We start from the raw sequence: 13,110 nt of genomic DNA on the forward strand, positions 1-13,110 counted from the left end.
AAGTCCTAGCCATTTCATTTGAAACGTATATCTACTTTGTGGTTTGCAGACTAAGATACGTGAAATTCTTTTAAAAATAACTAAGATACTTGCTGTCTGGGGAAGGGAAGAGTTGAGGGGGTTGGACTGGCACAAGGGTGATGAAAGGTATGGCTGGCAGGCCCCTGGGTTTGTGGCCTGCCCTTGACAAGCCCATCAAACCCTTGTGTGCCCTTGGACAAGTCTCTTCACAGCTAAAAGCAGTGCCACGCTGTATTCCACTAAAGGACTAGAAGAGCATCCTGTCAGCCTTCCCGGTAGGGAGAAAGGCACTCCAAAAGCACTGAAAGAATTGCTGACTATTGTCAGTGCAGAGGCAATTGACTTGTAGAGACATTTTGAACCATTCCTGAACAAGCACAAGCAGGGGAGAGGTGGATGATGGAGCAGTTCAGGGACTGCAGCAGTAGGAGCCTTAAAGCAGGTAAGAAAGGAACAGGTGACCTGTCCAGGTGTTGCCTGTTTCTGTGTTTCTCCTTCATCTCCAAGCCAGTGAGACTCATGGGCCACCACCATTTGTACCTTACTACTGTTCATGTTTGCGTCATGCCTTTCTGCCGGTGCTGCCCTTACCCTGCTTGTGTGCTCTCCCTTCCTACACAGAATTCAGGTTATAGGGAATTCCCTTTCATAATTTCCTTTAGTTCATCGATGCGTGTATGCTGCCTAAGCCGGTAGGGCTCAGATCCTGCCTAGGAGGGCCCTGACCGTGCCACTGTCTCACTGACAATAGTAGGACAGAGGTCCTTGTTGATATTCCAGGGGTTCTACAGTCGATAATGAAGGTGCAGATATATTTCCATTGAAGGCTGAAAAAACTCAAGTATCCTATTTTCAAAGGGAACATGCAAGGAAAGGGAGAGTTGGCTGCCAGATATGTTTTTTCCTGACAATATTACATTATCTTTCGCTATACATGCACCTATTGTAATCAGCTGTAATTTGCCACCTGGCGTTAATCTCTTCTATTGCATGCAGGCTCCTGTGCCTAGTTCAAGGAAAAGCCACTCTGGCTCCATTAGAGGGAAGCTGCATCACACCGTCAGTATCTCCTCCACTTACCTGGTGCAATGAGGATAGGAGAGGAAAGGTAACAGCATATGGGCCCAGAGAATGTCTGCAGGAAGGGGGTAAAAATATTTCTTCATAAGCATAGTTAATATTCTGGGTTCTATTAATGAATAGTAAAAGCAGTTAATTTAATCTGGTATAAAAATGCCTGATGCATCATCATTGAAAAGATATGATCAATATGATTAATTCCCTGAAATTCACACTGCATCTTTAATGCCATTACTTGGAGTGTAGAGCTGTGCTAATCAACTAAATCTGTATCATCAGCCAGATTTATGTCCATATTGGTGTACAATAATTTCACTTAACATAAAACACTGATTTGCAGCCACTGAATGCAGCTCTGTTCATTCTGTTGTCCATCTAAATTTCGCTGTTGCCAGGGACAGATTATAATTAAAGTCTGGAACCACCATGCCTGATCTCACCTAAGATCTCTTCCCACTGAGCTTCTCTCTACAAGCCACCCCTCTCAAGCCTTCTGTGCAGGTTCAGCGAGGGCGATTCGAGGCTGCTGCCCGTGCAGCAGGAAGGGCCTTGCTGTGGAGCAGTAATAGCTCTAATGTGATATTCATCGCTCCAGGATCCAGATGTCTTTGGATCCCACTGCAAACTCTTCAGCCATTCCAGATCCCCTTCCTTTCTTCTCCGAGATTAGATTGCCCTGTGCTCTGAGCCCTTTCCAGTTTAGTATCTCTTCCTATGCTTTTGGAACTGTCACTCAGTGATGGAGCTCTGCTTGGGACAGAAACCAGGGCTTTACTGATGGTCCTTCACCATGGAAGGGAGACACTGGAATAAACTGGAAGAGTATGATTGAAGCTATTCCCAATTTCAGACAGGCTGGCAGTCTTATACAGTGTCTGCACTTTTCATTTGTTCTTGCTTTAATGCTAATACAAGAGTAAATTCCAATGTAGATGTGATGAAGGAGAGGTCCTTTATGCACCTCTGGGGTTTTAATCTTAAAGCTTTGTGTTTTAAAACTGAATAAGGTTCAGCAATTCAGCATTAAATGACCCATTCAGAATGACTGGCTCTATTTTCCATGCTGCATATTTTCAATCAGGTAATACTGCTGCTAAACCTGGGTATCACATTAGTTGCTCCCACATGAGTCTGAACTATTATGATCTGGTAAAAAAAATGTTGGCTCCTCAGCAAATTGCCCTAGATGAGTATCTTGGTCCCTTCAAGGGACAGGTAGAAAATTCCGAGTAATAGTTGCTTATTCTTACAGAAGGAGAAACCAGACAGGTGTCGTCCACAGCTACCTTGTCACAGGTCTGAAGATGGCTTTCATACTATGATTTTCCCAATGGCTATAAATAAATTAAAAATCACCTGAAATTGAATGAATGCCTTGGGTTTTATTGCAGTGCTTTTTGCGGTGGCTGTCTCTGCTTGGCTCAGTAGAGACATCATTGATATGACCCTTAAGAAAATGTGTCATGAACATGAAGGAATTGAAGCAATGACAAAGCCATTCCTACATAGAAGAAAGGATAATAAAATTCAGTATCTACTAATCCCTTACAGGATGCTCAGAAACAGCTCAGGGAAACTGTAGTCAGTTGTGCCCTTCTGTGAGACCAGAAGGGTTTGAGTCATGACTCTGTGTGGAGCACTTTGAAATGAAGTCTCAGGGCTATTCACAGGCTTTAAAACAAATAATCTCTCTGTTGACGTGTGACATCATGCCTCCAAGGTACAGTGATCCCAGGGGTGCTCGTTAAATGATAGCAGAATGGATTGCATTTCATCCTGACATGATGTTTGGATGCAGAAAACGAGCTCTTAAATTACTGCCGTGTCCCTGTGCAGCCTGTACTGCTGGTTCAGAACAAAGGGGATGGCCAGGTGCTTCAGCTATTTTTTGTTCTGCTGAAGCTCTGGCTCTGTGGGCAAAGGACTTCTGTGTTGTAACTCCACTGAATGCTTTCTCTCGGTGCCTGCTATGAATGTTACGAGGGCAAAGTGTCTCATGTTTTCTTTTTTTTCCGTTGTTTAACATCTTTAAGAATCTCCTCCCACACTTCCCACACAAACCTCAGTGAACTTAGCTTCGCAAACCCTGCGAAGCTATGTGCTAGCATCCTCTTTAACAAGCAAGGCAACTGAGTTAGAAAAGGCCAGGGCACCCAGAGCCACTAAGCAAAATGAGTTTGAGGCTTCTAAACACCTTTGAAGTCCTGGACCTTCAAGCCCTCCCTGTGATTTAACAGCAAGTCTTTCTCAGGCCAGGAGACAGCCTTCTGGTCTTCTGATGTTCCACTTTTTCCCTCTCAGCTTCTGTGTCTTTCATTTTTCTTCTGATCCCATTTGCTAGGAGTCCTTCCCTTAACTTCCACCGCTGTGGATCTCCCTCGAACACATAGCCGTAATGGTGGGACTAAATTCTGCCTTTCAAACTGACACTTGCTGCTTACAACTTTTACCACAAGAAAATCCTTTTCTGATTCAAGTTAAAGCGACCCTCGAAAAATACCCTGTAATGGCTGAACACCTTACACTGGTATCCACAGGCAGAAGGAGAATACAAACATAATTAACTAAAACAGCTTGTGAGCACTGCATTGCTACTGTGTACAGCGTGAATATGTATGCAAGGTCTTTTGTATTGTACTCCCACATACAAATTGAAGTTCAGGAGTGTTCGCAGGCACCTCTGCCTTTGGGGTTATGTTAGCAAATACAAGCAGCTGTGGACACTTGTTGAAATTTGAATCTCTCTTTTCTTGGTTTGCTTGCTCCCCCCCTCGAGTGGCAAGAGTCATTGCTAGAGCTAAGACTAATCTTAGTTCAGCCCATGGTAATTAACAGAAGTTACTTCATCCTTTAATCACACAGGTTTCTCTTGAGGTAGTGAAATAGCACAGCAACACACACAGTTTTAGAGAGGGAGTGAAAAAGGTGATTGTCTGTTTTTTAAATGAACGGATGAGTTTAGCCAGTGTGTAATTATTCAAGTGAGAAGTTGGTCCTGTCTTTAATATTCCAAAGTGGTATTTGATGTAAATCCTTCCCCAGAGTTCATTACATTAGCTCTTAGCTCAACCTGGGCATGCTGAGCGCCAAGTTCAGTGTGCAGCATGTTTTATAACGAAGTAGAATGACGTCATCCTCGTGATCCTGCAGCTCCCCAGTTCCTTGGGAGGAGATACAGCTTTGTCTTCAGCCTAAAGATGAAATGGAATATGTTTGATGAGATTCCCTTGGTATTTGCAGTGTGGAATGTGTGAGGAATATTGCTTTGCACCTCCAGCAAGAACTGTCCCTTTTTGCCTAAAAAAAAAAGATGTTACTTTGCTTGTGATATTTTTCTTTACAGAAAATGAAATTTTTCCTTTACAGGTCCCTAAGTGCTTTACAAGAAGACCCACAGAGCCCTTTCGCAGGTGGGTAAAACAAGTTGCAAGGAAGCACAGTGGCTTGTTGGCCTCCACCCTGTGGCAAATGCTGGCCTAGCCCTGGGGGCTGCCAGGCTGCTGCTGAGGGCTCTGGGTTGAACCATGCTGACTTTCAGAAACAGTGGGAACAGAAATTTAGAAAGCATGTGCTTTCATAACAATTTGTCACTGCCGCTTTGCAGAGATACTGGTCAGAGCTCCTGAGAAGCCAGAAATCCGTCCTCCCTCCCCACTTTGTCCTGACCTCAGTGAGGCTCCCGGGAGCGCCGAGTGCCATCGGCGCGTGCACACGGAGTCCCAGCGCCTGTCCCCAGCGGCGGGTGGTGCCAGCTATTTCAGACGCTGTTTACCGTAAGTAAGAAAGACTGCAATGATATAGCATGAATGTAAGTGCTGAGAAACAGGCAAGATGCCCAGCCATCCCACCGAGGCTGGGCTGGGAATGGCTCGCGTAACATCAGACCCAGCTTTTGGGGATAGTTAGGGAGAAGGACTCCAGCTGCATGAATAGACAGTTTTCAGGACATCTTGAGAGCAGAATGAAATTCTCCTCACCATACAACTGAGCCCTAGAAGTGAGCAGCCTCTCCCAGCCCCTGAAAATCCATGCTGGCAGACTCAGTGCAAATACGCTGTTATGTCCCCTGTTATGACAAATCTCTGACAAGCCAAGGTCAGAAGGCAGAAAGTTTTAGCTGCTTTATCATGCCAGGAACAAAAAAAAGAAAGAAAACAAAAAGCCTTGTTTTAAAATAAGCTGTTTTAAATAAACAAGTGTTCTTTGAACCGCATCAGGGTACATACCTAACAATATTTGTTAAGTAAATATCAGTGACATGTTTAAGTCTGGCTCCGTATGTATTAGCAAAGTGGTATTTGTGTTGCTTTTGTTGTAACAAGAGTCAATGGTGTTTCTAGAAGGTGCTCTGAAAAAAGGGACTTTGGGGTTTTTTTTCCCACTTAGCATCCCACAGAGAAACATCTGCCCACCAGTAGTCCCACCTCAGGACTTCCAAGTAAAAAACCTTCCCAACACACTGATTTTGGTGAAGTTTCATTGGCTTAGTTCAGTTCATAATCTGCCTCTTAAGTGTTATTTTTTACCCACGGGTCCACCTCTTAGATAATTTTGGCTTTCTGAAGGAAGTCTGCCCTGAGACTGGTTGCAAATTCATGGTCACATTATTATAGTCTGTACCCGAAATGCCACGGTGCCTTGCCTGAGCAAAGTTCAGATGTATTCCCACCTCTTCTGATCAGCTGTTCCCTGAGCTTTTCTTCAGTTCGATACTAGTGCTGTAAGCACGGAGAGCCCACCCGCACAGGCCTGCTCTTCACAGCTGCACAACTGAGCTCACCCAGGGTCAAGCAGATAAACCAGCAATATGCGAGGGCACCACACAGCCTAAAAGCCAATGGTTGCTTTTCCATGGGCAGCACAAGCAAAAAGTAATATCAGCTTCTAATTTAAACAGATCTTTGCATGCGTATTTGTATTTTTGTCTGTCTATACTTTGACCTTTTGGCTTATTTAACTCTTTTAAGAACCAGATATTAACTCTAGGGTTAATGCATAGACAGAGGAATGCAAAGGAAGAGAACAGGTTGTAACAATGATGATGCTGAATTTGAAATTCTCCACCAGGAACAAAGGTTTTCTTTCACGTCTGACGGGCTGTGAGGAAGTCAGACTGCTTCGTAAGTGTCCTTTCCTGTACGGCAATGCAAGTGATCTCTTTGGGCATGCTCAGAAATTTGGGGCTTAATAAATCATCACTGTAGACCATGTGCTTCCCTGTAGGGGAAGCAACGTGACTTTTTCTCCGTGCCTTTGTGGGGTGTTGGGAGAGGAGGAAAGGTTGTGCTCTGTGGGACCCAAGGGGGAAAACTGCAGTTCATAAATCAGGCTTGAGCTACCCCACAGTCAGGCCGTTGAAGTCACGGTGAGGCTCTGCAGGCAAAAATGACAGCTAGGCTCTTATCTGTATGCTACGACATCACAGGTCGATACTCTGACTTCTTTCTCTTCTTTAAAGCTTTCATGTCAGAGGAATCAAAGCCCCCTACCTCCCCTTCCCAAATTGCCTCCAGTTAATAACAGCACGAACAGTAGTTAGCCCAGGTTTGAAAGAGGCTTTGATGAGATATTGCTCTTTGATAAGCCATTTCAAGGGCAGGAGGCAAAGTGTTTACTTTGCTTGGAAGAGGAGTCTGATGAGCAATTTGCTTTTCTTTTGCTGAGGCCAAGCAGAGCTTTGTTACCACCAGAATACAGAGACTGCAGTGGTGGTTTACGGCTACTGCTCTTTACCTCTGGCTATTTCTTTGCCTTGTGCAAGAATAAAAAGTTATGAATGAAGCCCAGCGGCCTGCCCCTACCTGCGACAGCTGCCTCTGCGCTCAGCCGTATCATCCATCACTCCCCAGCTTTCCCTCCCATGGCTGTTTTTCCTGCCTTTGGTGGTCCTGGGAGGCCCCGAAGGATCAGGAGCGCGATGAAACCCAGGAGCGCAGCTGGCCCAGAGGAGAGCGCGAGCTGCAGCTTTGTGAGTGCTGGGCCCTCCTAACCACGCACTGCGGCAGACAGGGGCAAACACACAAATAAGGCTTCGGGTTGGGCTGGCCAGCCTGCCTGGTGGTAGGCCAACCTGGAAGGCATGAAACGAGTCAGTCTGAGGATACTGACGCTCTCCCAAAGCCTAGGCCCATACTAAATGCACCAGGTGCTTTCCTGGAGGCAGGAAAAGCCACACCAAAGGAGTGAAGGCAAGCAGGGCTGCTACTGAGTCTTGCTATAAGCAAGCTTTACCAACTCAGATTGTAGATGGCGAAGCTATTCAATGTTCATTTCATCAAGTGTTTTATTACACAGGCCGTGACATACATCTGACTCTCACTGCACAGGCACAATAAATAGGTTTGCTCCAGCAGCCTGGCTGCAGCGTTCAGGTCAGCATGGGAGTGGGCCAGGGCAGGGGGTGTCAGGGTGGCCCCAGGCATTTCCTGACCACGTGCTTCCCAACACCATAGATGGAACATATGGAATTTTGTTTAGAGACTGAGAGAAACCTTGAGCGTATCCGACTGGCTGCAAAATACCTCCAAAGAGAGGGACTCCACCTGCTACTTTTGGCCCAGCCCAGCCCGGATGGTGGGTGTCCACATAGGCAGATCTGGGAGCCATGGACCACCTGCCCCAGGGGCCGAGATAACGCAGCAGCTTTGGCGGAAACCCAGCGGCTGCTGCGGGCACCGAGAGCTGGTGGCTCTCCTGCAGCCATGCCAGAGCCATGCCCGGGGCAGGGCCCTGGTGGCTCTCCTGCAGCCGTGCCAAAGCCGTGCACCAAGAGCTGGTGGCTCTGCTGCAGCCATGCCAGAACCGTGCACCGAGAGCTGGTGGCTCCGCTGCAGCCGTGCCAGAGCCATGCACCGAGAGCTGGTGGCTCTCCTGCAGCTGTGCCAGAGCCGTGCACCAAGAGCTGGTGGCTCTGCTGCAGCCGTGCCAGAGCCGTGCCCGGGGCAGGGCCCCGGGGGAAAGGCAATCGCTCGCCCGACCCAGTAGCAGGATGTTGTTCACATGCTGAAATCTGCAGGGCCAAGCACTTGTTATCGGAAAGAAAGGAGATGGACGAGATAAGCAGGTGTTGCACAAGATGGTGGCGTTTGGGAGAGGGCTGCTAGAGGCAACAAATGAGCCACAGCCAGAGCCATCGCTGGAAAAACCCGTTCCGTCGCCCGGCCGGCGCGAGGCAGGGCGCAGCGCGTGGCGGACTCGCGCTTGGTCGGCGCCTTCCCGGAGAACGCCGCGGCACGGAGCTGAGGGGCCGCAGGGCCAGCGCGGCTCGGCCGGAGCTCCTGGGCCGCCCCGGACCGGCCGCCTCCTCGCAGGCGGGCGCAGCCCGGGCGGCTCCCGCTCCCCCCGGGCCAGGCGGCGGCAGGGCTGGGGGCCACGGCCGCCGCCACCGCGCTCCCCCGCCCCACGCGTGGCCAGCGGCCGGCGGGGAGGCGCCGGGACAGAGCTCCCACCCAGAGCGAAACACGAGGCGTCCGCCCCGCGCTGGGCCACGGCCAGGCCGGTGGAGGGACGGCAGCGCCCGCCCGGCGCCCGGCTGCGCCGTCGCGTTGATCCAAGCGCGGAAAAGAGGCGGCCCCCGCCCCCCTGCCGCGCCCGGGGCAGGAAGCGGCGCGGGGCGGCCCCTCCCGGCGGCGCGGGGCGGGGGCTCGGCGCGAGGCCTCCGCCCGCAGGAAATGGCGGCGGCACGAGGTGAGGCGGGAGGGGAGCCCTCATGGCGGCGGGGGCTGCCCGGGCCGCCGCTCCGGCGCGGCCTCTCCTCCGCCCTGCCCGCGGCGGCTTTGGGCGGCCGAGGGCGGCCGGCCGGCGGCGGGAGAGCGGCGGCGGGGCTCGGCCCGGGCCCGCGGCGGCGCCATGCGGCGCTCGGGAGCGGCCTCCTGCGAGGGACGGCGGTTTCCGCCCTCGCTCGGCTCGCGGGTCACGTAAAGGCCCCGCTGAGAGCGACCCGGCGGCGGCGCGGGCGGGGAGGGGAGGGAGGCTGCCCCGCGGAGCCGGGCCGGGCCGGGCCGGGCCCCGTCTCCTTCCCGCCCGAGCGGGTCCCCTGCGCGGTGGGCGCCCTGTCACGCCCGGCCTCCCCGCTCCGGCGTGCGCGGCTCTCCCTGCGTCTGCCTTCGTTCCCGTGACTCCCGTGTCGCCCTACGGGACCCGCCGCCGCGGCGCGCCTCCCGCCGTGGCCGTGCCGGGCTGGTGAAGGGCCGCTTCTGCCCGCAGCCCTTTCCCCAGGGCGGCCGGTGAGCGCTGCCCGGGCCCTGCCGCCCGCAGGCAGGAGCGGGCTGGGGCGGCGCTTGCGGCGGCGTGGCCGGCCCTGCGGTGGGTTTGGGCTTAGGACCTAGCGGGGGACCCCGCTCCTCGCTGCTGCGGCCTTTCTGGCGCTGTGTTGAAGCCACAGCTTTGCCTCTGCAGGAAGACGCTTCTGTGCGGCTCCAGCTGTGGGATGAGCACCCGTTTGGCAGAGAGCGCAACGCCTTACAGCCATTTTATGAAGCAGTTCGCTGTTGCTTGCATATCCAAAGCCTGCTTGGAAAAAGTTTTAAGTAAGGTGGGGCCAGGACAGCTGAGTCCCAATATATACTGGCAATTGAGCACGCTGGCATAAATACACCTGAGAGAAAGCGTAACAAAAAGCCAGCGTTGTGCCGAGGGCTGCCCCAGGACTGCGCAGTGGGTCCATGGGGTCGGGGCGCTGAGCGGAACGGGAAGCACCTTGCCACGGTCCCTGGCTGCTTTGCTGTGTGTTGCGAGTGAGTAATACTGGTTACTGCTGGAAAACACAAGTGGGCAGTTCTGAGGGTACAGCTGAGTTTGAGGGCAGGAATAGGGAATTGCCTCCCAGGCCAGGAAGGCAGGCTGGGTGGTTAGGCGCTGCAGTCTCCTTGAGGAGAGCACAGTCAGTTCCTGAGAATTCCCAGGAGCTTCTTTCCAGTTCATCTGGAGGACTAAGAAAGTGGAGCCAGTGACATTATATTGACTCCACTGATACTATCCTCCTAAATTAAATGGTGGAAGAACAAGGCCTGCCTGTGAGATAAAGTCAGGACCTACTTCATCTGCCTACAAAGTTTTAATGGCAATTAGAGAGAGCAAGTTAAAAGTCGGGTGTTTCTGTAGAAAATGGTGTGTGTGTTTGATTTGAATCGAACGCCCCAAACCATATCTTAGGGCTGTTGTGTTGCCCGTTGTTGTATTTGTGCTTTTGACATTGTCTCACCTGTCTGTTTTTGCTTGCAGGCCCGTGGGTCCCTTTGTTCCTGGCTCCAGGACTGGGTGAGGAGGGGACGCTGGCTGTGCTGAAGGATTATGGTAACCAGTTTGGAAACGGTAACTGTGTGTTCTGTGTAAACCTGCCTGATAACTGGTGCAGCCTTGTGAAAGGGCTTCATGTGATGCCCTCCAGTGGCAACAACGTGTACTGATAATTTAAATTAAGAGGGAACATAAGGGAATTGGAAAAAGTGATCCTTTTTGCCCAGCCTGAAAGGGTTTGAGGGTAGCTCCTTTTAAGTCCAAGGGCCTTTGGGGAGCCCTGGCAAAGTCCCCGGTTAGCTGCTGGCTGAGGCATGGTTGGGGGTATCCCATCCTTTGGCAGTTCCTGTTGCTGCAAGCTCTGCAGGGATGTGTAGATCACTGCTGCAAAGCAGGGCAGCCTGTGGGGTTCAGGTGGCCCATACCGGAGCTTTAGGCATGGGCTCCTGTCCTTCACAGAAGATGACTGACTGTTGTCCTTTCACATGATGTAGTTCAACAGTGAGCCAGAGTCCTGTAGGCCAGAGATGAGAACTGGTTTTGCCTCATCTGAGACACCTTTCAGTGGAAAGAAATAGCTCTCAGATTGATAGCTCAACACACCTCTGCAAGATGAGTGCTATACCCAGGATCCCAGATAGACCAAATTTAGGCATTAGTCTGCTGTGGGGTACCGTGCTGGGCCTGTTAATGCCCTTTAGCTTCAGTAGGAGACTCCCCTTTTACTGTCAAATACAGCTTTCAGTTCTGTACAGGGTTTGGCCCTTACAGTCTTACAGATGTACTGCACTTCCCCTGTCTGGTGGACTTAGACAGAAAGATGAGGTTGATGTGAACTTCCAGCTTGGGTGACGTACTGGTCCGATCACTAGACCCTGTAGTGGAAGTGGTGGCCTCCCTGTAAAGGACTTATGTAAAGGTAACTCACAGTGACAGCTGGTTTTGAAAAATTCAGGTTGTTCATGCCTTTTCCTTTGCTGTATAAATATTTAAGTGACAGGGTTGGGATTCCTAAGGGAGGAAATGCTTGGGTTATTGCTGACAGGTGAAGCTTTTATTAAACAGAAACATGCAAACTCATTTCCCCTATTGTTTTTAACCTAGTAGCCAGTTATTGCGTATTTGTTCTTTTTTCAGATAGTTCTGTTGCTGTCTTTGCTGTCCTGTACCATGCTTGGCAATGGCTACTGAGTCATATTCTGCTGAGCAGGCTGCTCCGTACTCAGCCATCAGGCCTGCATTCTCCAACAGATTCATCAAGCTGGCAACGTAATGACAGAGCTGTTTGGTACCCGTAGAGTCCCACGCCAAGGGTGTCCGAGCACCTTGCGTTTGGGTCAGAAAATGTGTCCTTGCGGCAGTCCTGTGGGTGGGTTGTGAAGTCCCGGGGACTCCCAGGGCAGTTCACCAGCTGAAAAAGAGTGTGGATTGGGTTCTTGTATCGTCCGAGATGAGTGGCTAATCCTGGCGCGAGGAGACAGGTATGGTTTAAACACTTGAAGTAAAAGCTGTAGGTGGGGAGCGGTGGGACTGTTCACAACAGAACATCTGCTGTCATCAGAATCGTCGGGTTCACCAGCAGTCTTTCTGCGTTAAAGGCTTTGTTGGGAGGGTCAGACATCCTCATACCTCTGCTCTGACACTTGCGTGTTTTAGTCTTTCAGGTATCTACTTGAAAAGAAGAGTGTGGCTCTCGATTTTTGGCAGATAAAGGTAAAACATGTGCCAGTGGGTGGAAGTTGGACCCTGAATCAAGGCATACATTTTTAAGCGGGGGGGGGGGGAAAGATGTTAAAACAATTTGGGTGGTGCTATCTCACCACTTCATTCCCTGGCAGCGCTTTAGCGGCTGCTCTCTGGTGTGGCCTTGCCAGTGTCAGCAGGGCTCACATGGCCACCTCCTGCCCTCTGCATTGGCAGTGGTTGCTGGCTGAGTCTGTGGGGCACGAGGCGTCGTGCTCACTGCAGGACATAGCAAGTGAAGGTCTCTGGCCTGCCTTACAGGAGGGCTGACAGAGTGACCGTAACAATCCTTTCTGCCCTGGAAATCTCTGAATTCCTGGTAGGCTAAGAAATGACGCTGTAGTTGCATAGCTGAGTGTTGCTAAGCCCATCTTCTTTGGAGGCTTGCAAAACGAATAGGTACACAAGAGAAGAGGGTACTAAGCACTGCCGTAATGACATACTCAGCTCCTGTTTTTATGCTTTCTGCAAAGCCTGTTTTGGGGAGACTCTTTTTTAAGCTATGTGGGGAAGAACAGACAAGCTTTTGGCACACAGTTTTATGTCCAATCTCTTCAGTTTTGCCAGGCTCTGTTTATTTTTGGGGACCCTGCATATTGTAGAGGTCACCGCCTGTTCCTCACTATCCCCTAGAATGGAAACTTGAACCAATGATTTTTGTAATGAATGTGCAATAAATCTGTGGAAAAGCTTCTGTTAATGACTCTTGATTGAATTCGGGTAGTTTTGACATACACGCATGAGGCTGTTTAGAGCTGGACAAGCCTGCTTGACAGGCAGTGCCAGTCTTGACTGTCTGGTGTCTGGAAATGAAGCCTAAACAAGGACATTCCAGCTGAGTGCTGGGCCAGCCCCTGCTGGCCATGCAAAGCTTCAAGGGCACAGCATCAGGGGTGAGGGGGAGAGCAGGTCTGTGCGTGTGGAGGATATACCCAGGTGGAGGTGAGCCTGGCCAAAAAGAACAAGCTAAAAATGATGCTTTAGACTTCTCCGTAGGGGCAATCAAGCACTGCAGAAGGCCTCGGTTGG

The 13,110-nt window shown here is 50.8% G+C and overlaps 1 protein-coding gene and 1 non-coding gene across 11 annotated transcripts; both read left to right on the forward strand.

Moving 5' to 3' along the window:
* The first annotated feature begins 129 nt into the window (after positions 1–129).
* Positions 130–12,775, forward strand: LOC148050279 (uncharacterized). Of its 10 annotated transcripts, XM_087745081.1 has the most exons (7): positions 130–463; positions 1,018–1,129; positions 4,468–4,511; positions 4,706–4,874; positions 10,324–10,413; positions 11,476–11,819; positions 11,995–12,775. In XM_087745081.1, the coding sequence occupies exons 2-5, from the start codon at positions 1,110–1,112 to the stop codon at positions 10,361–10,363; spliced, it is 273 nt and encodes a 90-aa protein (XP_087601207.1). In that variant the 5' UTR covers positions 130–463; positions 1,018–1,109; the 3' UTR covers positions 10,364–10,413; positions 11,476–11,819; positions 11,995–12,775. The 10 variants fall into 10 exon arrangements, with proteins under 10 accessions (XP_087601207.1, XP_087601204.1, XP_087601205.1 ...); XM_087745078.1 differs by lacking the exons at positions 130–463; positions 1,018–1,129; positions 4,468–4,511; positions 4,706–4,874 and adding exons at positions 7,882–8,787; positions 9,499–9,634; positions 11,110–11,257; XM_087745079.1 differs by lacking the exons at positions 130–463; positions 1,018–1,129; positions 4,468–4,511; positions 4,706–4,874 and adding exons at positions 7,882–8,787; positions 9,499–9,634; positions 11,110–11,257 and having other exon boundaries at positions 10,324–10,395.
* LOC148050280 (small Cajal body-specific RNA 15) lies at positions 10,024–10,154 on the forward strand. Its single transcript, XR_015701734.1, has one exon.
* Positions 12,776–13,110: the final 335 nt, after the last annotated feature.

This window comes from Nipponia nippon, unplaced genomic scaffold (assembly GCF_047370975.1).
Source record: "Nipponia nippon isolate SJK-2023a ecotype South Korea unplaced genomic scaffold, ASM4737097v1 scaffold_9, whole genome shotgun sequence".
NCBI lineage: Eukaryota > Metazoa > Chordata > Aves > Pelecaniformes > Threskiornithidae > Nipponia > Nipponia nippon.

Excerpts from the sequence above, each read along its gene's own strand:
- LOC148050279 (XM_087745071.1), top strand. The coding sequence starts at position 8,177 with ATGGTGGCGTTTGGGAGAGGGCTGCTAGAGGCAACAAATGAGCCACAG. Across the intron at positions 9,630-10,323 it reads CTGCTTGGAAAAAGTTTTAA|GCCCGTGGGTCCCTTTGTTC; the intron begins GTAAGGTGGGGC and ends TTTTGCTTGCAG. Across the intron at positions 10,414-11,475 it reads TGGTAACCAGTTTGGAAACG|ATAGTTCTGTTGCTGTCTTT; the intron begins GTAACTGTGTGT and ends TTCTTTTTTCAG.